Source organism: Dryobates pubescens, chromosome 18 (genome assembly GCF_014839835.1).
Source record: "Dryobates pubescens isolate bDryPub1 chromosome 18, bDryPub1.pri, whole genome shotgun sequence".
Classification (NCBI taxonomy): Eukaryota; Metazoa; Chordata; class Aves; order Piciformes; family Picidae; genus Dryobates; species Dryobates pubescens.
In genome coordinates this window covers 21356003-21380368 of record NC_071629.1, presented here as the reverse complement: position 1 = coordinate 21380368, position 24366 = coordinate 21356003, and the positions used below count along the sequence as shown (strand labels likewise).

The 24366-nt window shown below is 54.6% G+C and overlaps 1 protein-coding gene across 1 annotated transcript in view; it reads right to left on the bottom strand.

Moving 5' to 3' along the window:
* Positions 1 to 826: 826 nt before the first annotated feature.
* Positions 827 to 24366, bottom strand: part of HS6ST2 (heparan sulfate 6-O-sulfotransferase 2) — a 240594-nt gene continuing 217054 nt past the window's right edge. Inside the window, exon 2 of the mRNA XM_054169689.1 lies at positions 827 to 1553. Coding sequence (XP_054025664.1) covers positions 851 to 1553 — 703 coding nt within the window. The 3' untranslated portion in view covers positions 827 to 850. The remainder of the gene's footprint in view (positions 1554 to 24366) is intronic.

Sequence of the window (24366 nt, the reverse complement as noted above, 5' to 3'; positions counted from 1 at the left end):
CATTTTTCCCCCCCTCTATTTTTCTTGTTGAAACAATCCAAGCAACCAATTTTTCCCCCTCCCTATTTTCTGCTGTTTAAATAAACACCCAAGCAATCATTTCCAATTTCCCCCCCCCCTTTTCCCTTATTTTTGCCTCTTTTCCATTTGGAAACCCACATCCCAGCCCCCACCTCCAACCAGCCTCCTCGGCTCCTGGTGGTCCACCAACCAGCCTTCCACCAACCACCTCTCCACCAACCAGCCCCTCCACCAACCACCCCCTCCACCAACCACCTCTCCACCAACCAGCCCCTCCACCAACCAGCCCCTCCACCAACCACCTCTCCACCAACCAGCCCCTCCACCAACCAGCCCTCCACCAACCACCTCTCCACCAACCAGCCCTCCACCAACCACCCCCTCCACCAACCACCTCTCCACCAACCAGCCCCTCCACCAACCAGCCCTCCACCAACCATCTCTCCACCAACCAGCCCTCCACCAACCACCCCCTCCACCAACCACCTCCTCCACCAACCAGCCCTCCACCAACCACCCCCTCCACCCCCCGCCGCGGAGGACGAGGCGGCGGCAGGCTAAGGTGAAGCGTTCCACCTACAGTACGACATTGACTGCAAAGGCAACTGCGAAGGCAACGAGTTTTTAACCTCTTTTTTTTGTGTGTGTGATTTTTTGTGTGTGTGTGGTTCTTTTGTTGTTTGGTTGGTTGTTGTTGTTTTTGTTTGCTCCCCAACCCATCCGTCCGGCCCCTTCCCACCCAACCTCTCCCCCCCGCCGGCCCCGGCCCGCGATTCGCGGCTCGGCTGTGCCTCCCGGAGCGAGTCCCCGGCGCCCGCCCGGGCCGCCACTACCGCCGCCACCGCTCCACGTTGCCTATGTAGTCGGCGCCGGAGGCGTTCTCCGCCCGCTCCCGCAGCCGCGCCTGCTTGGCCCGCAGGATCTTGCGCTGCTCCTGGCGCTTCCGCCGCGCCTCCTGGTGCTCCTTCTGCCGCATGTATTGGTAGCGCTGCAGGAAGAGGTCCTTTGCATAATCGTACAGCTCCACGTCCAAGAAGTTGAGGGCCTGGATGCGGCGCTGCGTCTGCTCGTCCATCTCCACGCTGGAGGCCCTGGTGCTGTTGTACTGCGTGAAGGGCGAGATGAAGTTCATGCTGAAAGTCTTCTCAAAGAGGTACTGAGTCTTGCGCTGGAACTCGGTGAGGCCGAAGAAGGCCATCCGCTTCAGGTTCTCCTTGGCGCTGTCCAGCAGGACCTTGTTCCGCTGCTCCTCCGGCATGACCGACAGGTTGTAGCAGCCCACCAGGCTCAGGTCGGAGAGCATGCGGACCTGGCGGTTGTTGGCCAGGTTGTAGGGGCAGTCCATGAACTCCTGCAGGGAGCAGCCCGACCAGTCGTCCCCCGTGTAGCAGCTGGGCAGCTCCTCGGTGGTGGGGGAGCGCCCGTCGCAGACGTGCAGGGAGGCCTTCCAGGTGGCCCCGCGCTGGACGTGGCGCCATTCGCTCAGGTAGCGGGAGACGGGGTCACGCAGGATGGTGATGTAGTAGAAGTTCCTGCCCGGGGGGAGAGGAAGGCAGAGGCTTTAGTCCCCTGGGTGTGCTGGCCTGAAATTCCGCCCCCACCAACCCCCCAGCATTAACTTTGCCAGCCCAGCCCAGCTGGGAGCAAATGAAAGCTGCATTTGCAGGCACAACTACAGTGGGATGCAATGAATGTGTACAAAATATACAGGACTGAGAATAGGATAGAGTAGAATAGAGTAGAATAGAATAGAATAGCATAGAGTTAAATAGAATAGAGTAGAATAGAACAGAATAGAGTAGAATAGAATAGAATAGCACAGAGTTAAATAGAATAGAATAGAACAGAATAGAGTAGAATAGAATAGAATAGCATAGAGTTAAATAGAATAGAGTAGAATAGAACAGAATAGAGTAGAATAGAATAGAATAGCACAGAGTTAAATAGAATAGAATAGAACAGAATAGAGTAGAATAGAATAGAATAGCATAGAGTTAAATAGAATAGAGTAGAATAGAATAGCATAGAATTAAATAGAATAGAACAGAATAGAGTAGAATAGAATAGAATAGCATAGAGTTAAATAGAACAGAATAGAGTAGAATAGAACAGAACAGAGTAGAATAGAATAGAACAGAATAGAATAAATAGAATAGAACAGAACAGAGTAGAATAGAATAGAATAGAACAGAACAGAATAGAGTAGAATAGAATAGAATAGAATAGAGTAGAATAGAATAGAATAGAATAGAATAGAATAGAATAGAATAGAATAGAATAGAATAGAATAGAATAGAATGGAATAGGAGAATTAACCAGGTTGGAAAAGACCTTTGAGATCATCAAGTCCAACCTATCACCCAACACCATCTGATCAACTAAACCATGGCACCAAGTGCCTCATCCAGTCCCCTCTTAAAGACCTCCAGGGATGGTGACTCCACCACCTCCCTGGGCAGCACATTCCAAGGGCCAAGCTCTCTCTCTATGAAGAATTTCTTCCTAACCTCCAGCCTAAACCTCCCCTGGCACAGCTTGAGACTGTGTCCTCTTGTTCTGGTGCTGGTTGTCTGAGAGAGGAGACCAACCCCTGCCTGGCTACAACCTCCCTTCAGGTAGGACCCTGCTGCAGAGTGCTCCTCTACCTGCTCACCATGGCAGAATCACAGAATCATGGAATATTAGGGTTAGGAAGGGACCTCCAGAGATCATCCAGTCCAACCCCCCTGTCAAAAGCAGGATCACCCAGGGTAGTCCACACAGGAATGCATTTGGGGGGGTTTGGAAAGTCTCCAGAGGAGGAGACTCCACAACCTCTCTGGGCAGCCTGCTCCAGGGCTCCAGCACTCTCACAGCCAAGAAGTTTCTCCTCATGTTGAGCTGAAACCTTCTATGCTCAAGTTTGTTCCTTGGCTTATTATTGTGCACCACTGAAAAGAGCTTGGCCTCCTCCACTTGCCCCCCACCCCTCAGACATTGATAAGCACTGAAGGACACTGACCAAACTCCTGTGGGTGGTGGGAAGGGCTACCTGCACACATCTCTCTCTGCTTTAACAAGTTTGGCCTCTAGAGAGACTGAAGGCAACCCAAGATTCCCCTCTGTGCTGGCTGCCCATGTGGCAAAGTCTTCCTGCTGGGTGCCTCCCCCAGCCCTTGGGATAATAACCAAACTATGTCACAGGATCACAGAATGGAAGTGCTGGAAGGGACCTCCAAAGCTCATCCAGTCCAACCCCCTGCAGCCAGCAGGGACATCCTCCACTAGATCAGCTTGCCCAGAGCCCTGTCCAGCCTCACCTTCAATATCTCCAGGGATGGAGCCCTAACCACCTCCCTGGGCAACCTGTTCCAGTGTTCCACCACCCTCATAGTAAAGAACTTGTTCCTAACATCCAATCTAAATCTGCTCTGCTCTGGTTTGAAGCCACTGCCCCTGGTCCTGTCCCTGCAGGCCTTTGCAAACAGTCTCTCTCCATCCTTCTTGCAGCCCCCTTCAGGTACTGGAAGGTCACTCATGTCCCCAGGTGTAAGCCCCAAGCAAAGCAGGGCATGGGCTTTCTCCTTCCCCTGGGACAGCAGAGCTGCAGGGAACAGCTCATGGTGCTGGCACAGGCTGCTGGTGCTGTTTCCCAACGAGCAGCTGCACAAGCCCCGCAGCAGTGTCCCACCCATGAGGAGACATCTCCTAAGAGGCACTGCCTTTTGCAGGACAGATAAATGGGATGTGCCCAGAAGCCCCAAACCACCTGCACTGAAATGAGGGTTTTGGAGAAGTCCTTGCAAACCCTGGTTTGTCCTCCTGCCTGCAGCTGAACCAGGACTGCAATGCTGAGAGAGGAGGGAGAAGAGAGGGACAGGAAAGGAGAGGATGTGTGGCAGCATTTGGGAAGAGAAAACACCTAAGGGAGGTGCTGGCTGTGGTTTGGAGCAGGCTCAACCTTGGGTAGAGCATTAAGAGATCACTCTGGGCTGCACTTGAAGATTCATCATCACACAGCCTGCTGTCCATGGGCAGCAGCCTGAAGCCAGGCACACCAAGCTCTTCACACCTCCTGTAGAACCACAGAACCATAGGGCTGCTGAGTTTGGAAGAGACCTTTGAGATCATCAAGTCCAAGCTCAGCCAGAGCTCACAATCCACCCCTGCTGCTCAGCCACTGCCACTGAACCACAGCCCTCAGCACCACATCCATGGAGCTTTGAAACCCCTGCAGGGATGGTGACTCCAGCACCTCCCTGGGCAGCCTGGGACAGGGCCTGAGACCCCTTGCTGAGGAGACATTTAGAATCATAGAATCATAGCATCATAGAATCAGTCAGGGTTGGAAGGGACCACAAGGATCATCCAGTTCCAACCCCCCTGCCATGGGCAGGGACACCCCACACTAGATCAGGCTGCCCAGAGCCTCATCCAGCCTGGGCTTAAACACCTCCAGGGATGGGGCATCAACCACCTCCCTGGACAACCCATTCCAGGGCTTCACCACTCTCATGAGGAAGAACTTCCTCCTCACCTCCAGCCTGAATCTCCCCACCTCCAGCTTCATTCCATTCCCCCTAGTCCTATCACTGCCTGAGAGCCTGAGAAGTCCCTCCCCAGCCTTCTTGTAGCCCCCTTCAGATACTGGAAGGCCTCCTAATGTCCAACCTGAACCTCCCCTGGCACAACTTGAGGCTGGTTCCTGCTGTCCTGACCAGCCCCCACCTGGCTCAGTGATGATGCTGGAGGTGCACTGTCAGGATCCTAGCTACCTGCTCAAGTCCAGCAGAACTGAAGTAGCTCAATAAAAGGATTGTCCTGCCAGGGAGGACCATTCCTCTGGGACAAGAACACCAAGGAGGGTGTGCACAGGAGCCTCAAGCCCCCAGGGTGTGATCCCTGTGTCCTCAGTGCTGTGTAATGAGGAGAAGGCACATTATGCAGAATCACAGGATGGAAGGGGTTGGAGGGGACCTCTGGAGATCATTGAGTCCAACCCCCTCTAGGTTTACCTACAGAAGGTCACACAGGAACACATCCAGGAGGGTTTTGAATGTCTCCAGAGATGGAGACTCCACCACTTCTCTGGGCAGCCTGCTCCAGGGCTCCAGCACCCTTCAATTAAGGAAATTCCTCCTCATGTTCAGGTGGAATCTCTTCTGCTGCAGTTTGTACCTGCTGCCCCTTGTCCTGTCACTGGGCACCACTGACAAAAGCTTGGTCCCATCCTCCTGCCACCCAGCCTTTAGGTATTGATCAGCCCGGATGAGATTCACCTGCTGGCCCGAGTGGTGCCACGGCAGGTGCCCCGGCAGCCAGTCTGCTCCCTGCCGTTTCCTTCAGCCGCAGAGCCACTAGATGTCAATGTTCTACAGGAAACTGGCTCCGAGGGGACGAGGCAGGCACCAAAAGCATCCAACAGCACAGGGGAAAAGCAGCCCTTCCTCTTCCCACTTAGAGCATCCCAGATCATAAATACCTAACCAAGTCAGGAGCAGCATGAACTTGCAAACCCAGCCCAGCCCAGAGGCCAGGCAGCACTGGGGGCTGGACACCACATCTCCTGCTGAGAAAGCAGGGACATCCCAAGCAGCACCAGCACAGCTCCCATGCTCACCTAGGTGCTGCTGCCCCCCTGCCTCTCAGGGCTTTGGCCACAGCTTCACACAGCCAAAGGGAGCCAAAGGCCCTGCCACAGTCCTGAGGGAGGTCCCCTCCTCACAAGTGTCATTAAGCAGCCTCTCAGTGAGAGCTGGAGCTAAGGGGGAGCAAGGACCAAGTTCACTCTCATGCGGCACACCCGGAGCAGCAGCTCCCAACCTCGCGTTGTGCCCCGCAAGGAGGGGAAGGGTTTTGCTCTGTCTCATCTCAGCAGATCTCTGGCAGCATTGGAGAGCCCAGCCTGGCAAAGGGAGAGGCCTTTCCACCAGCACCAGCCCCCTGAGCAGTCACTTCAACCAGCAGGACTTGACCCTGGTCAGGCTTGTGCACCAGGCTCTCTTGATGCCACAAGGACACAGGCTGGTGAGGGTCCCTGACATGGGCAAACAGAGCATCTCTGGGGCACACTCAAGCCTCTTCTTTAACTCCTCTCAGCATTCCCCACTCTTGGATCTCCCTCAGAATCACAGAACCATTAAGGCTGAAAAAAAGCCCTCTAAGCCCAGCCAGCAACCCAACCCCACCATGGCCACTAAACCATGGCCACAGGTTCCTTGAACCCCTCCGGGGATGGGGACTCCACCACCTCCCTGGGCAGCCTGTGCCAATCCCTGACCAGTCTTTCACCAAAGACATTTTGCATGACCTCCAACCTAACCCTCCCCTGGTGCAACTCCAGGCCATTTCCTCTCCTCCTATCACTTGCTACTGGCAAGAAGAGACCAACCCCAACTCACTGCAGCCTCCTCTCAGGGAGCTGTAGAGAGCAATGAGGTCTCCCCTCAGCCTCCTCTTCTCCACACCAAACACCCCCAGCTCCCTCAGCTGCTCCTCCCCAGCCCTGTTCTCCAGACCCTTCCCCAACTTTCTTGCCCTTCTCTGGGCCTGCTCCAGCCCCAGAATGTCCCACTTGGAGTGAGAGCTCCATCACTGAACACAGTCCTGGAGGTGTGGGGGTGCTGCTGGCTGAGGGGGAAGGCCAGGCCAGCCAAGCCATGTGTTCTAAGGTCACCACAGCAATCGATGGGGAGTTAATGCAAGAGGGGAAACAAATCCTGAGCCAAGATCGATCGAGTGAGTGCTTCATCATTGCTCAAACCCTTCAGCCACTCTTCCTTTGTGCTCTTGGTTTGCAGGCAGTGGTGACAAAGCACCTCCCTTGGCTGCTGTTGTAAAAACAAAAGAATGAATAAGACCTTGCAGGCTGGCAGAAGAAGCCACGCTGTAACACATCACCAGCACCACAGGTGGCCAGCAGCAGCAGCCCTGCAGACAGCTCCATCAGCCTCCCTCAGGGGAAAATGCCACAGCTGAGGGAGACCAGGCACGGGAGGCTGAGTGAAGGTGCTCACAGGACTCTCAAGCAAGCATGGAGGTGTCTGGGCTCCCTCCAGCACCCCTCACTCAGGAAGCCAGGCCACCAACAGGAATGCTGCTGAGATGCCCCAGACGTAGCCTACATCCTGCCTGGCCTGAGCAGGGCTCCCTGCACGTGGGCTTGTGGCTGAATCACCACCATTGGAAAAGACCTTCCTGAGGCCTTCCAGGATCTGAAGGGGGCTCCAGGAAAGCTGGGCAGGGACTTTTGAGGGTGCCAGGGAGTGATAGGACTGGGGGGGATGGAGCAAAACTGCAAGTGGGGAGATTGAGATTGGATATTAGGAAGTTGTTCCCCAGGAGGGTGGTGAGAGCCTGGCACAGGTTGCCCAGGGAGGTGGTGGAAGCCTCCTGCCTGGAGGTGTTTGCAGCCAGGCTGGATGTGGCTGTGAGCAACCTGCTGTAGTGTGAGGTGTCCCTGGCCATGGCAGGGGGGTTGGAACTGGCTGAGCCTTGAGGTCCCTTCCAATGCTGACAATTCTATGATTCTATGACCTCTAAGATCATCATGTCCAACTGTTACCTGCCTCTGCCAGAGCCACTACTACACCACATCCTTGAGCACCACATCTAGATGGCCTTCAAACCCCTCCAGGGATGAGGATTAAGCCACCTTCGTGGGCAGCCTGTTCTAGTCTTTGAGGACCCTTGACAGCCTTTATGTTCCAGGTGAGTCCTGCTCTCAATACAGGGTTTACAGAGAGATGCTTTGTGAGCTGCTGGACCAATCTCAGCTCCTTGCTGCATGTCTCCCCTTCCTAAGTTTCTCTGTTTGAATTCTGCTGGCAAAGGGTGCTGTCCCTTTGGGCTTTTGGGTTTGCCCCAGGCTGTTCTCATCCAGGTTACAAACCGTGGCAGGCCCAGGAAAGCAGCTGTGCTGAGCTGAACTGAGCTTCAAGGAAGTCCCAAAAGCTTGACTGCATCATCAAGCCAGAGCTGTGCCAGAGATGGCTTTGGCCACTGGTGCTCAGAGCATCCTTCTGCTGGAGCTGGGAGGAAGGCTCAAAGCTCTGCCATTATTTTTAGCTCCGTCCCTAGCAGCTTGTTCTTTCTGCTGTCTAAACAGAAGGGTGTTGAGCTCTTGCCTTCTCCTTCAAGCTTGTGCTTCAGAGCCTGAGACAAGACTTTGGAGAGCTCAGGCTTTGCTGTGAATCATGCCTCCAACTTCAAGAGCTGCTCTCATCAGAAACAGGAGGTCTCTAATAAGTGGAGCTGGATGCCTGCGAAGCTGGGAACAAGAGGAGCTGGCGGGCAGCTGGGAAAGGAGGCTGACCCTGGAGCCAGCAGCAACGTGAGATGCTGTGACAGTTCCTTGCTCTTGGCACCTCCCTGCTCACAGCTCTTCCCTGGGGAAGGTGAGGACCAGGCAGTCCCACGGCGCTGGAGGTTTCTCCCCACGCCGCGCCGCTTGCTCCGCGATCCTCACCCGGCTGCCGAGGCGAAGGCAGAGCGCTTGAAGGAGCAGGGAATTACTTGCACATGATCCATTACAGCTCAGGAAAGGTCAGGAGCTCCCCTCAGATACACTCCCAGCTAACAGCTCACACTGTTTGCTGGGGTGTGAATGCTGGGCTCTCCTGCTGCTTGGCTGGGACAAGGAAAACGGGAGAACGAGCAGGGACAGGCAGGGTGATGTGCGGGAGGCCAGGGATGGAGGCAGGAGGAGACACATGCTCAGCCTCCCCACAGCTGCACCAGGGCCAGCCCCCACTCTGCAGCCTCCTGTCACACCAGCTGCCACACCAGCCTGGCATCACTGCAGCTCCAGGAGAGCCCTGTTTCTCCCCTGGGCCAGGGCTGCAGCTCCCTGTGACTGGCCCAGCATGGGCACCATCGCTGGGACAGTGGCACCGTCATGTGAATGCCTCCTGGCCAGCCCCAGGGCACTGTGATAACCTGCATGGTCATGAAGATGCTCTCCCCTCTTCCTGCTTCACCAGAGCTGCTACCTCATGTCAGTGTCCCACAGATCCCAGGCAGGAGTGACATGTGCTGGGCTGGGGGCACGCTGTCAGCCCCTGCCTGCTGCTCCTGCTACGAGATCATGTTTGCTGAGGTAAGGTAGGCTGCCCAGGGAGGTGGTGGAGTCACTGGCCCTGAAGGAGTTCAAGAAATGTGTGGCCATGGTTTAATGGCCATGGTGGTGCTAGATGGATGGTTGGACTTGATGATCTTAGAGGTCTGTTCCAAGCGAAACAGTTCTATGACTGTATCAGAGAGTTGTTTTGAGGGGTGTTGGTTTATTAAACAGACCAAGAAAGGAGCTGACAGAGGATGGGCCTGCTGGTTCCTCAGCCCACAGCAGTTCCCTCTTTCACAGGCTCACAGGATGTTAGGGGTTGGAAGGGACCTCTGGAGAGCATCCAGTCCAACCCCCTGCCAGAGCAGGAGCAGAGAATCCAGCACAGGTCACACAGGAACACATCCAGACAAGGCTGGGAAGGCTCCAGAGAAGGAGACTCCACAACCTCTCTGGGCAGCCTGCTCTGGGACCCTCACAGGGAAGAAGTTCCTCCTCCTGTTGAGCTGGAACCTCCTGTGCTGCAGTTTCCATCCATTGCCCCTTGTCCTATCCCAGGGCACAAGTGAGCAGAGCCTGTCCCCTCCCTCCTGACCCCCAGCCCTCAGCTATTGATAGACATTGATCAGATCCCCTTTCAGTCTTCTCCTCTCCAGACTAAACAGCCCCAGGGCTCTCAGCCTCTCCTCCCCAGGCAGTGCTGCAGTCCCTTCAGCATCCTTGGAACCCTCCCTTGGACTCTCTCCAGCAGATCCCTGTCCCTCCTGAACTGGGGAGCCCAGACCTGGATGGAATATTGCAGGTGAGGTCTCAGCAGGGCAGAGGAGAGAGGGAGGAGAACCTCCCTTCCTTTCCTTCCTTTCCTTCCTTCACAGCCCCTGGAGAAAACACAAAGCAAACTGAAAGCTCTAAGCCCTCCATGAATGTCTCTGAGGGGTTCACTGAGACTGAGCCATCTGCTCCCTTTGGAGGTTGATTCTGTAGTGCATCCACTCCAGCCCTATCCCCACCTCCTGCCCAGCACAGGGCCTGAATGTGAATCCTTTATTCCAGTCTAATGATTTTGGTTTTAAAAGCACCCTTGGAGGAAGCTTCTAAAAGCAACACTAAAGAGAGGGGGGGGAAAAAAGAAGATGATAATAAATGGAAGCCCAAGTGAGGAGGTGTGAAACCCCAGGGGATGACAGCAGTGAGGAAAGCCACGGGCTTCAGAGGCCAAGAGGAGCTGCCAGGCAAGGGAGAGGCAGCTGCCCATGCACAGGAGGCTCACCATGTGCAGAGCTGCTCTGCTGACACGAGGTGAGGCAGGGGTGGCTTTGCTGAAGCATCACAAAGGGGCAGAGCCTCCTGAAATCAAAGCACAGCTCCTCCCAGCCCAGCTGCCCCTGCTGTGCAAAGCAGGACTGCACAGCAGCACAACCCAAGCCATGCCTCCCCAAACCTGGGGATGGAGCATGAGGAGAAGGCTGGAAGCTCCCTTGGCTCGTCCTCTGCCCTGCCACAAGAGGCCTGGCAAAAGGGGCCACAGAATCATTAAGGTTGGAAAAGGCCTCTAAGAAAGTCCAACCAGCAACCCAACCCCACCATGGCCACCAAACCATGGCCCCAGCTGCCATGGCCACAGGTTTCCTGAACTCCTCCAGGGATGGGGACTCCACCACCTCCCTGGGCAGCCTCTTCCAATCCCTGACCACTCCTGCACCAAAGACATTCTGCCTCACCTCCAACCTAACCCTCCCCTGGTGCAACCTGAGGCCATTTCCTCTCCTCCTATCACTTGCTACTTGCAAGAAGAGACCAACCCCCACCTGGCTCCTACCTCCTCTCAGGGAATCATAGAATCATTTAGGTTGGAAAAGACCTCCAAGATCATCAAGTCCAACCTTTAACCCTGCTCTGCTAACTCCACCATGTTCCATCTCAGCTGCCCAAGCAAAGACAAAACCTTGTGAAACAAAAGGATGTTGGCCATATGAGGTAAAAGGCTGAGTTCTGCTCTCCCCTCAGCCTCTTCTTCTCCAGGCTAAACCCCCCCAGCTCCCTCAGCTGCTCCTCCCCAGCCCTGTTCTCCAGACCCTTCCCCAGCTTTGATGCCCTTCTCTGGGCACACTCCACCAGCAGCTGAGCATCCCTGCTGAGTGCCTGGGAGCAGGCAACGTGCTGGTGGCAAAGGGCACACCAGGAAGCTCTGCTCCCTCAGCTTGCACTCTTGTGCAGCTCCCAGGGCACCTTAACCCCCATGGAGAGGCTCCAAGCCTGGGGGCCAAGTGGGTGCCACTTCCATGAGGACCATGACTAGGGCTGGCTGCAGCTTGGCATATCTGAGCCCCTTTGGGTTAAAACTCCCAGGGATGCCAAGGCCAAGCAGTATTGATCCCTGCCAGAGGACCGAGGCTGCCACGTTGCTTAATTGCCTGTGGAGTTAGGAGAAGGCTGGAGGTCAGCTGCTGGCAGCTGCCATGCTTTCAGCCTGGAAACCTGAGCCTGGCTTGATGGAGCTGTGAGGGAGGGAGCAGCAGAGGGGAGCTGAAAGTGAAACATCCACTCACCACTGCATCCATTAGCAAATGGATCCACAGTGACCTTTTCCTGTTTCTGCTGGGAAGTGAGGCTGGAGCAAGCAGGGCTCTGGAGGCTACCAAGGGTGTGAAACCCACAACCTATGCACAGGCAGCACTGCAGCCCTGGGAACATCCCCCCCCCCCCCCAACCACCCCCTGACTCTGTCCTGGCAGCAAGCTGAGCCAGGCAAACACAGCCCCAGCACTGGGCTGGGGAAGCAGAGCTGTGACTGCACTGGGGCAGTCCTGTTCACCCAGCAGAACTGAGGCTCCCCTCCAAGCTGGCTCCAGCACACCAGTTTGTATCTAGGTCAAGCTCATCCAGATGGTGAGCCTGGCTAGGATGGCCTGGAGATCCAGGCAGGCTTGTGCCATGAATGGGAGGCAATGTTACACAAGTGTCTCCAGCCCTTTGGGTGAAGATTGAGGAGGAAGGGAAATCTGGGGGACATTTCCTATCCTGGGGGATGGTTTCCCCCCCCCAGCCCATGAACTTTGTGGTACACTGTGAAACAAAGCCATGCTCCAGGTGAGGATGGAGAATTTGGAAGGCAAGCTCCCTCTGAAGGGGCAGGGGCAGAGGGACAGGCCAGATATGGACCACATCCAGCAGACAGACAAAAAGCATTAACCCTGCAGCAGAGATGCTGCACAGGAGGCAAAGGATTAAGGACTGAGCTACTGAAAAGAGAAGAATAATCACAGGGCTGGTGCCTCAGCCCCAGAAACCAAGCACAACCCCAGAGCCAGAGAGCAGCACAAGCATCCTTCCCACCCTCCCCAGAAACTCCTCTTGCCTCTGGAGGAAACCCAGGAAAGCTCTTTACAGAGGAGCAGTCACAGCAGCAGCAGTTCCCAAGCTCAGCAATTGGGGTTGGGTTGGGTTGTTTTCTTTTAGAGATGGCAACTTCTCTCACACAGCTCCTCTGCAGCAGGTCCAGGGCAGGCCACTAAGGTGAGCAGAGGGCTGGAGCACCTCTCCCATGGGGACAGGCTGGGAGAGCTGGGGATGTTCAGCCTGGAGAAGAGAAGGCTTCAGGGAGACCTTAGAGCAGCCTTCCAGTACCTGAAGGGGCTCCAGGAGAGCTGGGGAGGGACTGTTCAGAAGGAGCTGTGGGGATAGGATGAAGGGCAATGGTTTGAAAGTGGAGCAGGGGAGATGTAGGTTGGACATCAGGAGGAAGCTCTGCACAGGGAGGGTGGTGAGACACTGGCACAGGCTGCCCAGGGAGGTGCTTGAGGCTCCATCCCTGGAGACATCCAAGATGAGACTTGATGTGGTCCTGGGCAGTTGTGGAGATGTCCCTGCTGAGTGCAGGGGGGTTGGACAAGATGACCTTTGAGGGTCCCTTCCAACCCAATGCAATCTGTGAGTCTGACCAGGGGAAGCTGTCCTTACATGGTAGCACAATGCAGGGGCCCAAGACCCCATCCCCTTCTCCAACACTCACAGTGAACTGAAACTCCTGTGCTCCTCCCTCACCCCATTCTGTGTGTGAAGCAGCTCTACTCAGCAGAATTTGACAGCAAAACCATGGACAATGATGGAAGGTCAGGAGGAGATAGACTAGACTAGACTAGGAATAGAATAGAATAGAATAGAATAGAATAGAATAGAATAGAATAGAATAGAATAGACCAGGTTGGAAGAGACCTTCAAGATCAAGATGAACTTGGGGGTGTCAGCTGAAGACAAACTCCCCATGAGCCAGTGATGGTCACTGGCTGCATCAAAAGCCAGGAGAGCATCAGCACAGAGGGAGGATTCTGCCCCTCTGCTTTGTGAGACCCCACCTCTAGTCTGGGGCCCCCAGCACAAGAAGGACCTGGAGCTGCTGGAAAGGCCACAAAGATGATCAGAGGGCTGAAGCACTTTGCCTATGGGGACAGGCTGAGAGAGTTGGGGCTGTTCAACCTGGAGAAGGCTCCAGGGAGACCTCAGAGCAGCCTTCCAGTACCTGAAGGGGCTCCAGGAGAGCTGGGAAGGGACTTGTGACAAGGGCTGGGAGTGCCAGGCTGAGGGACAATGGCTTTGAGCTGGGAAAGGGGAGATTGAGACTGGAGATTGAGAAGAAATTCTTTAGAGTGAGGGTGGGGAGACACTGGCACAGGTTGCCCAGGGAGGCTGTGGCTGCCTCCTGCCTGGAGGTGCTCATGGCCAGGCTGGATGAGGCCTTGAGCAAGCTGGGCTGGTGGGAGGGGTCCCTGCCCATGGCAGGGGGTTGGATCTAGATGACCTTTAAGGTCCCTTCCAGCCCAAACCATTCTGTGAATCCATGACCATGAATGGTGTGAGCCCTGCATGTCTTGCTCTGGCTCTGGCCACCCTCCCTGCACGGCTGCAAAGCTGCTGCTGGCAGAGGGGCTGCCCCCAGCCCAGCCTGCCCACCGCGGCACCGGGAGGACTCAAACTCAACTGCTCCACGCTGGGGGCTGAGAGTGCTTGGCTCCCAGCAGTTGAGGTTAATTCCCTTCAAGAGTGGCCCACTGAGAATTTGATTTGCTAACAGCACAGACTGTTCCTCCTAGAGAAATAGCCCTGCTGCCTTCTTTGTCAGAGGCAGGCTTGGAGCTGGCTCACAGCGAGGCACAAGCTTCATTTGCTACCGCGACTCAGCCTGCTTCTTAACGAACTTTGTCACCTAGAGACACAATCAACAGGACAGGGGTGAGCATCCTGGTGACAGGTCTCAACCATGCATGCTTGGAACCACCCCTCTCCACCCCCAGAAGGGGAATATCTCTGCCCTGCCAAGAGGTGCTCCAGCAGCACAGCTCGCAGGGATGAGGCCAAAGTCTTTGGCAAGCTCACTGAAGCAGCACTGGGAATCAGATGTTTGCATCTGCTCCAGACTGGTCCCAGATGCTCCACATCAGTGATGTGGATGGCAAGGGCAGCAGCCCAGAAGCATCAGCCATGGGCTTCCTGCAGTGCTCCCCTCGGCTAGCAGCCCTCCCAGCCCCACAGACAAGGGCACTGGGTCCCACCTCTGAGCAAAGGAGGAGCAAGAGGGGCTGCTGTGCTCCTTGGGAGCTTCAGGGAGAAGAACACACAGCCAGTGTCCCATGGAGGCTGCCTTCTTGTCCTGGCCTGCAACCTGGCTGTTCATGCCAGGTCCTCCCCTGCCATGGTCATGAGGCTTGCAAGGAGGGGAGCAGGGTGAGCAGACCTGCTCCCTTCTCTTCTCCTCTCTCCAACAGCCTCAGGGTGGTGCCAGCCAAGGGAACACACCTAGGGCCGGGCCCCACTTGTTCCTGTAGGACCTCTTCATTCAATCATTTCACTCAAACTCAACTTCCAGCTCCACCTCATCTGAAATTAAAAGCACAGCAGAATGGAGATGAACAAATTGCTTCTCCATCAAAGAAGTGAAGCTTAAAAGATAGTAAGAGGGGGCAAAGGAGAAGGAGGAACAAACAGCATGTCTCTCTGCAGCAGCCTGCACACCTACCAGCACAGCACTACCTGCTGTCACTCCAGGTCTCAGGGTACAATCACAGACTCCTAGAACTGCTTCAGTTGGAAAAGACCTCTAAGATCCTCCAGTCCACCACCATGGCCACTAAACCATGTCTCCAAGTGCCATGGCCACACATTGCCTGAACATCTCCAGGGATGGTGGCTCCACCACCTCCTTGGCAGCCTGTGCCAATTACAGGCTCACAGGATGTTAGGGGTTGGAAGGGACCTCTGGAGATGAGAGTCCAACCCCTGCCAGAGCAGGAGCATAGAATCCAGCACAGGTCACACAGCAACACATCCAGACAGGGCTGGAAAGGCTCCAGAGAAGGAGACTCCACAACCTCTCTGGGCAGCCTGCTCCAGGGCTCTGGGACCCTCACAGGGAAGAAGTTCCTCCTCCTGTTGAGGTGGAACCTCCTGTGCTGCAGTTTCCATCCATTGTCCCTTGTCCTATCCCAGGGTGCAAGTGAGCAGAGCTGTCCCCTCCCTCCTGACCCCCAGCCCTCAGCTATTGATAGACATTGATCAGATCCCTCTCAGCCTTCTCCTCTCCAGACTAAACAGCCCCAGGGCTCTCAGCCTCTCCTCCCCAGGCAGTGATGCAGTCCCTTCAGCATCCTTGTAGGCTCCCTTGGACTCTCTCCACAGATCCCTGTCCCTCCTGACCTGGGGAGCCCAGACCTGGATGGAATATTGCAGGTGAGGTCTCATCAGGGCAGAGCAGAGGGGGTGGAGAACCTCCCTGGCTCTGCTGGCCACACTCCTCTGAATGCCCCCCAGGACCCCACTGGCCCTGACCACTCTTGAAGCAAAGACATTTTTCCTGCTCCCCAACCTCACCCTCCCCTGGCAGACTTTCAGGGTAGCACAGGAGGATCTTGCATTAGCTCAATGAAGGCCTGGGAGGAAGAGAGGTGAGTGTTTCAGAACTGTGAATTAAATCTGCTAGCAAATGCAAATTCCCATTTCCTCTAAGCAATCATTATGTTTTCACTTCCATCAGCACCCCATGAATCACAGCCATGTTTTGTCTAGAAACACTAATGGTGGGGGTGGGAAGCCAGCATCCAACCCACAGCAACAGCAGCAGGAGGAGAGAAGTGCCAGAGGAGCCCATAAAAAGGAGCTGGGGGTTGCAGGAGTGGCAACTGCTCCAGCCCAGCACTACCCATGAAATGATCCAACAGGAAAGGGCCATGGCACAGGTGAGGCCACAGCTTGAGCCCTGGGCTCAGCTTTGGGGCCCTCACTCCAAGAAGGACATTGAGAGGCTGGAGCCAGAGAAGGGCAACCAAGCTGGGGAAGGGTCTGGAGGACAGGGCTGGGGAGGAGCAGCTGAGGGAGCTGGGGGTGTTGAGTGTGGAGAAGAGGAGGCTGAGGGAGACCTCATTGCTCTCTACAGCTCCCTGAGAGGAGGCTGCAGTGAGGTGAGGCTTGGGCTCTGCTCCCAAGTACCAAGTGATGGGATGAGAGGAAATGATCTCAGGTTGCACCAGGGGAGGTTTAGGTTGGACTTTAGAAGAAACTTCTTCCCTGAATGGGTTCTCCAAGCCTGGCACAGCCTGCCTGGGGAGGTGGTTGAATGGCCATCCCTGGAGGGGTTTCAGAGGCAGAGATGTGGTGCTGAGGGACCTTGTGTGCTGCCTAGGCCAGTGTGTGCCATGCTGCAGCTCACCATCTCGCAGGAGCTTTCAGTGCTCATCTGCCTCCTTCTTCATTCTTTCTTTGGCTTTTACCCAAGGATCTTGGCACCACTGTGGCCCTCTTTTCAGAGGCCTCTATGATATAATTAATCATGGAATCATTAAGGTTGGAAAAGGCCTCTAAGATCATCCAGTCCAACCATCAACCCAACACCCCCATGGCCACTAAACCACAGCCCCAGGTGCCATATGCTACATGTTCTGTGAACACCTCCAGGGATGGGGACTCCCATGGCACAGGTGAGGCCACAGCTTGAGTCCTGGGCTCAGTTTTGGGGCCCTCACTCCAAGAAGGACATTGAGAGGCTGGAGCCAGAGAAGGGCAACCAAGCTGGGGAAGGGTCTGGAGAACAGGGCTGGGGAGGAGCAGCTGAGGGAGCTGGGGGGGTTTAGCCTGGAGAAGAGGAGGCTGAGGGGAGCCCTTTTGGCTCTCCACAACTCACTGAAAGAATGTTGGAGTTAGGTGGGGTTGGGCTCTTCTCCCCAGTATAAGGTGACAGGGTGAGAGGAAATGGCCTGGAGTGGCACCAGGGGAGGTTTAGTTTGGAGGTCATGCAAAATGCCCTTGGTGCAAGAGTGGTCAGGGATTGGCACAGGCTGCCCAGGGAGGTGGTGGAGTCCCCATCCCCGGAGGGGTTCAAGGAACCTGTGGCCATGGTTTAGTGGCCATGGTGGGGTTGGGTTGCTGGCTGGGCTTAGAGGGCTTTTTTTCAGCCTTAATGGTTCTGTGATTCTGAGGGAGATCCAAGAGTGGGGAATGCTGAGAGGAGTTAAAGAAGGGGCTTGAGTGTGCCCCAGAGATGCTCTGTTTGCCCATGTCAGGGACCCTCACCAGCCTGTGTCCTTGTGGCATCAAGAGAGCCTGGTGCACAAGCCTGACCAGGGTCAAGTCCTGCTGGTTGAAGTGACTGCTCAGGGGGCTGGTGCTGGTGGAAAGGCCTCTCCCTTTGCCAGGCTGGGCTCTCCAATGCTGCCAGAGATCTGCTGAGATGAGACAGAGCAAAACCCTTCCCCTCCTTGCGGGGCACAACGCGAGGTTGGGAGCTGCTGCTCCGGGTGTGCCGCATGAGAGTGAACTTGGTCCTTGCTCCCCCTTAGCTCCAGCTCTCACTGAGAGGCTGCTTAATGACACTTGTGAGGAGGGGACCTCCCTCAGGGCTGTGGCAGGGCCTTTGGCTCCCTTTGGCTGTGTGAAGCTGTGGCCAAAGGCCTGAGAGGCAGGGGGGCAGCAGCACCTAGGTGAGCATGGGAGCTGTGCTGGTGCTGCTTGGGATGTCCCTGCTTTCTCAGCAGGAGATGTGGTGTCCAGCCCCCAGTGCCGCCTGGCCTCTGGGCTGGGCAGGGTTTGCAAGTTCATGCTGCTCCTGACTTGGTTAGGTATTTATGATCTGGGATGCTCTAAGTGGGAAGAGGAAGGGCTGCTTTTCCCCTGTGCTGTTGGATGCTTTTGGTGCCTGTCTCGTCCTCAGGTAGCTAACAGCAGGACAGGAGCTAATGGCCTCAAGCTGCACCAGGGGAGATTCAGGTTTGATATTGGGAAAGATGTCTTTGCTGGAAGAGTGGCCAGGCACTGGAACAGGCTGCCAAGGGAGGTGGTAGAGTCCCCATCCCTGGAGGTGATCAAGGAATGTGTGGCCATGGCATTTAGGACACTGCTCAGTGGCCATGGGGGTGCTGGGTTGCTGGTTGGACCGGGTGGTCTTGGAGGCCTCTTCCAACTGAAACCACTCTGTGATTCTAAAAACAAAAATGAAGAGGCAGCATTTCCTGCAGGGAGGAAGGCAGCTGGGGTGCTGCAGCTGCAGGTGTGTGCAGGCATGGCTCATCCACACCCAGGGAATGCAAAGGAGGCTGCAGGCACACACAGCTATGCAGGCTCACGGCTGCGCGTGCTCCTGGCCACCCTCACACGCAGGCTAATTGTCCCCAGCGCTGCTGCAGAGGGGAGAGCTGCCCTGCAGAGGGGAGAGCTGCCCTGCAGAGGGGAGAGCTGCCCTGCAGCTCAGCCAGAGTGGGATTAATTTCCTAATTGCCTGGATTATTAAGCTCTCTGCAGGACAGCCTCGCTCACAACCGGCTCAGCAACAGCAGTGCCCTCCGCACTTCCCTTTGTCTGCGAAAAAGAAGGGAAGGGAGTTGCTGGTTTTAGACCCAGCCAAGGCAAGAGTGCCTCAGCTGCTGAAGCCGGTCCTGAATCCACCAGGCACCTCCAGCAGGGAGGCTGGCGAGGGAAAGGGGGGTCCAGACCTACCCCAGCCTCCTGAACCGCTGTCAAATGGCTTGAGCTGCCCATTGCAAACACAGGAGAGGAGAGGCTGAGAGCCCTGGGGCTGTTTAGTCTGAAGAAGAGAAGACTCAGAGGGAATCTGATCAATGTCTATCAATAGCTGAGGGCTGGGGGTCAGGAGGGAGGGGACAGGCTCTGCTCACTTGTGCCCTAGGATAGGCCAAGGGGCAGTGGATGGAAACTGCAGCACAGGAGGTTCCACCTCAACATGAGGAGGAACTTCTTCCTTGTGAGGCTCACAGAGCCCTGGAGCAGGCTGCCCAGAGAGGTTGTGGAGTCTCCTTCCCTGGAGCCTTTCCAGCCCCATCTGGATGTGTTCCTGTGTGACCTGTGCTGGATTCTCTGCTCCTGCTCTGGCAGGGGGTTGGACTTGATGATCTTCAGAGGTCCCAACCTGTGAGCCTGTGACCCATCTCCTACCACAACCTCCCCAGAGCCACAGATTCCCACCTCACTGCCTGGTCTTTTCTCCTCACTAACCACTGACAGGATGAGAGGAAATGTCCTCAAGCTGCACCAGGTGAGGTTTAGGTTGAATGTTAGAAGAAACCTTCCCTGAATGGGCTCTCAAAGGCTGGCACAGGCTGCCCAGGGAGCTGGTGGAGTCCCCATCCCTGGAGGTGTTCACAGAACATGTAGCTTATGGCACCTGGGGCCGTGGTTTAGTGGCCATGGGGGTGTTGGGTTGATGGTTGGACTGGATGATCTCAGAGGCCTTTTCCAACCTTAATGATTCCATGATTAATTATATCATAGAGGCCTCTGAAAAGAGGGCCACAGTGGTGCCAAGATCCTTGGGTAAAAGCCAAAGAAAGAATGAAGAAGGAGGCAGATGAGCACTGAAAGCTCCTGCGAGATGGTGAGCTGCAGCATGGCACACACTGGCCTAGGCAGCACACAAGGTCCCTCAGCACCACATCTCTGCCTCTGAAACCCCTCCAGGGATGGCCATTCAACCACCTCCCCAGGCAGGCTGTGCCAGGCTTGGAGAACCCTTTCAGGGAAGAAGTTTCTTCTAAAGTCCAACCTAAACCTCCCCTGGTGCAACCTGAGATCATTTCCTCTCATCCCATCACTTGGTACTTGGGAGCAGAGCCCAAGCCTCACCTCACTGCAGCCTCCTCTCAGGGAGCTGCAGAGCACAATGAGGTCTCCCTCAGCTTTCTCTTCTCCACACCAAACACCCCCAGCTCCCTCAGCTGCTCCTCCCCAGCCCTGTCCTCCAGACCCTTCCCTAGCTTGGTTGCCCTTCTCTGGACCTGCTCCAGCACCTCAACGTCCTTCCTGGAAGCAATGGGCCCAAAACTGAAGCCAGCACTCAAGCTGTGACCTCACCAGTGCTGAGTCCAGGAGGACAATCCCTGCCCTGCTCCTGCTGGCCACACCACTGCTGCTCCAGGCCAGGCTGCTGGTGGCCTTCTTGCCCACCTGGGCACCCCCTGGCTCATGTTCAGCAAGCTGGTGATCAGCACTCCTAGGTCTTTCTCTGCTGGGCAGTTTCCAGCTACTTTGCCCCATGCCTGGATCCTTCATGGGGTGGTTGTGACTCAAGTGCAGGACCCAGCCCTTGGCCTTGTTGAAGGTAACCTTGGCCCATAGCTCCAGCCTGTGCAGGTCTCTCTGCAGAGCCTTCCTACCCTCAAGATAGAATAGAATAAACCAGGCTGGAAGAGACCTTCAAGATCATCACACCCAACCTATCATCCAACACCACCTAATCAACTAACCCATGGCACCAAGCACCCTACCAAGTCTCCTCCTGAATACCTCCAATGATGGTGACTCCACCACCTCCCTGGGCAGCCCATTCCAATGGGCAATCACTCTGTGTAGAACTTCTTCCTAACATCCAGCCTAAACTTCCCCTGGCACAGCTTGAGACTGTGTCCTCTTGTTCTGGTGCTGCTTGCCTGGGAGAAGAGACCAACCTCTGCCTGTCTACAACCTCCCTTCAGGGAGTTGGAGAGAGCAAGAAGGTCTCCCCTGAGCCTCCTCTTCTGCAGGCTAAGCAACCCCAGCTCCCTCAGCCTCTCCTCACAGGGCTGTGCTCCAGACCCCTCCCCAGCTTTGTTGCCCTTCTCTGGACACCTTCAAGAGTCTCAATGTCCTTCTGAAATTGAGGGGCCCAGAACTGGACCCAGGACTCAAGGTGTGGCCTAACCAGTGCTGAGCACAGGGCACAATGACCTCCCTGCTCCTGCTGGCCACACTGTTCCTGGTGCAGGCCAGGATGCCATTGGCCTTCTTGGCCCCCTGGGCACACTGCAGGCTCAAGATACAGAGCTGTCCTTAATACATGCTAGGATAAGCCAAGGTGTGAGTGATGGCTGCTGGAAAATCACATTCTGATGCCCACAGAGCACCAGGAGCACCTTCCTGGCGCTGGCACAAGGAACCATCCCTGCCCCTTGGAGCTCACATCTCCTGCAGCCACAGCAGGCGGCGTCTCCCGGGCGTGCTACGGCGGCTCCCCCATCCCCACAGCTCTCTCAGAGACTTATCTAGAAGCAAGGCAGACCTCCCAGAGTGCACAGGAGGCCACTGCAGAAGAGCTGATGAAGGAGCAGGGGACAGGGCCATCGCTCAGCTGTTTGCAGCAGGAGCTGCCCTGCCTGAACGCCGGCGCAGGAATGGCTTTCAGCTCGTCACTGATCTTTCTGCGGCGCAGCAGGCAGAGGCTTGCAGAGCCTCCACTCTCCAAGCAGTGGTTTACAGAGAGGGAACAGTGGCAGTTTTTCATTTTCCAGGGTCCACTCACCCTTCCAAGAATCTTAATGCCTCATTGATTCATAATACAGTACATAAAGATTTCATTCCCCCCCTCCCCCCCAGCCCTGCACACAGTGATATATTATGGAGGAGATCTATTCTGCCACTGAAAAGTTTGCTTAGGGATGAAAAAAATGTGGAGTTTTGACATGCAGGAAATTACAGCCATCTGTAAAGCACGACTGATAGGCCAAGGCTAACATTTCCCCTGCACTTATTGAGCCAGAATAACTGTGCTCAAATATTTGTTATATTCTAAGAACTAAACCAAAACCAAAAAGCAAAACAAAAAAGACCAAAAAAAACCCCCACCAACCCCAAACAAAACCCAACCAACCAAAAAACCAAACAAAACCCCAACCAAAACCCCAAACAAACCCTAACCAACCAAAAAACCAAACAAAACCCAAAGAAAACCCAACCAACCAAAACAAACAAAAACCCAAACAAAACCCAACTAAACAAAAACCCAAACAAAAATCCAAACAAAACCCAACCAACCAAAACAAACAAACAAAAACCCAAACAAAACCCAACTAAACAAAACCCCAACCAAAAATCCAAACAAAAACCCACCCAACCAAAAAACCAAACAAAAACCCAAACAAAACCCAACTAAACAAAAACCCAAACAAAAATCCAAACAAAAAACAACCAAAACCCAACCAAACAAAAACCCAAAGAAAAATCCAAACAAAAACCAACTAAAGCCCAGACAAAAACCCAAACAAAAACCCAAAACACAACTAAACAAAACCCAACCAAACCCCAACCAAACCCCAACCAAAACCCCAAACAAAACCCAACCAAATCCCAAACAAAACCCAAACAAAAACCCAAACAAAACCCAACCAAACCCCAGACAAAAACCCAAACAAAACCCCAAAACACAACTAAACAAAACCCCAAGCAAACCCCAACCAAACACCAAACAAAACCCCAAACAAAAAACAACAAACCCCCTAAAAAAAACCCCAAAACCCCAAACAACCAAAACCTCAACCAAAACCTCAACCAAAACCGCAAACAAAACCCTACGAAACAAAAACCCAAACAAAAATCCAACCAAACCCCAAACAAAAACCCAACCAAACCCCAACCAAACCCCAAACAAAAACCCAACCAAACCCCAACCAAACCCCAAACAAAAACCCAACCAAACCCCAACCAAACCCCAACCAAAAACCCAAACAAAACCCAAACAAACCCCAAACAAACCTCCTAAAACACCCAAACAAAAGACCAAACAAAACCCCAAACAAAACCCAACCAAACCCCATACCAAAACCCAACCAAACCCGAAACAAAACCCAACTAAACAAAAAACCAAACAAAAACCCAACCAAACCCCCAAACAAAAAAAACCCCAACCAACCAAACAAAAAATCCCAAATCAAACCAACCAACCTCCCCCACCCCCCTCAATTAAGTAATAAAAGCCAAGTGTTTGTTTCTGTGAATATCTACTGTAAAGCAGATATTTAGTACACATATTTAGGCCACACCTTGAGTCCTGTGTCCAGTTCTGGGCTCCTCAGTTTAAGAAGGACATTGAGAGACTTGAAGGTGTCCAGAGAAGGGCAACAAGGCTGGGGAGGGGTCTGGAGCACAGCCCTGTGAGGAGAGGCTGAGGGAGCTGGGGTTGCTTAGCCTGGAGAAGAGGAGGCTCAGGGGAGACCTTCTTGCTCTCTCCAACTCCCTGAAGGGAGGTTGTAGCCAGGTGGGGGTTGGTCTCTTCTCCCAGGCACCCAGCACCAGAGCAAGAGGACACAGTCTCAAGCTGTGCCAGGGTAGGTTTAGGCTGGAGGTGAGGAGAAAGCTCTTCCCAGCAAGAGGAATTGGCCATTGGAATGTGCTGCCCAGGGAGGTGGTGGAGTCACCATAGTATCACAGTATCAGTCAGGGTTGGAAGGGACCACAAGGATCAGCTAGTTCCAACCCCCCTGCCATGGCCAGGGACACCCCACACTAGATCAGGCTGGCCAGAGCCTCATCCAGCCTCGGCTTGAACACCTCCAGGGACAGGGCCCCAACCACCTCCCTGGACAACCCATTCCAGGGCTTCACCACTCTCCTGGGGAAGAACTTCCTCCCCACCTCCAGCTTCATTCCATTCCCCCTAGTCCTATCACTACCTGAGATCCTGAGCAGTCCCTCCCCAGCCTTCTTGGAGCCCCCTGCAGATACTGGAAGGCCACAATGAGGTCACCTCAGAGCCTTCTCTTCTCCAGACTGAACCATCCCTGGAGGTGTTCAAGAGGGGATTGGATGTGGCACTTGGAGCCATGGTTTAGTTGTCAGGAGGTCTTGGGTGATAGGTTGCACTTGATGACCTTTGAGGTCTTTTCCAACCTTATTGATTCTATGATCAAAAAAAGCTTTACCCTCATATCCATAGAAGATTCACAGAATCATTAAGGTAGGTAAAGGCCTCTAAGATCACCCAGTCCAACCAGCAAGCCAACACCCCCTGGCCACTGAACAGTGTCCTAAATGCCATGGCCACACATGCCTTGATCACC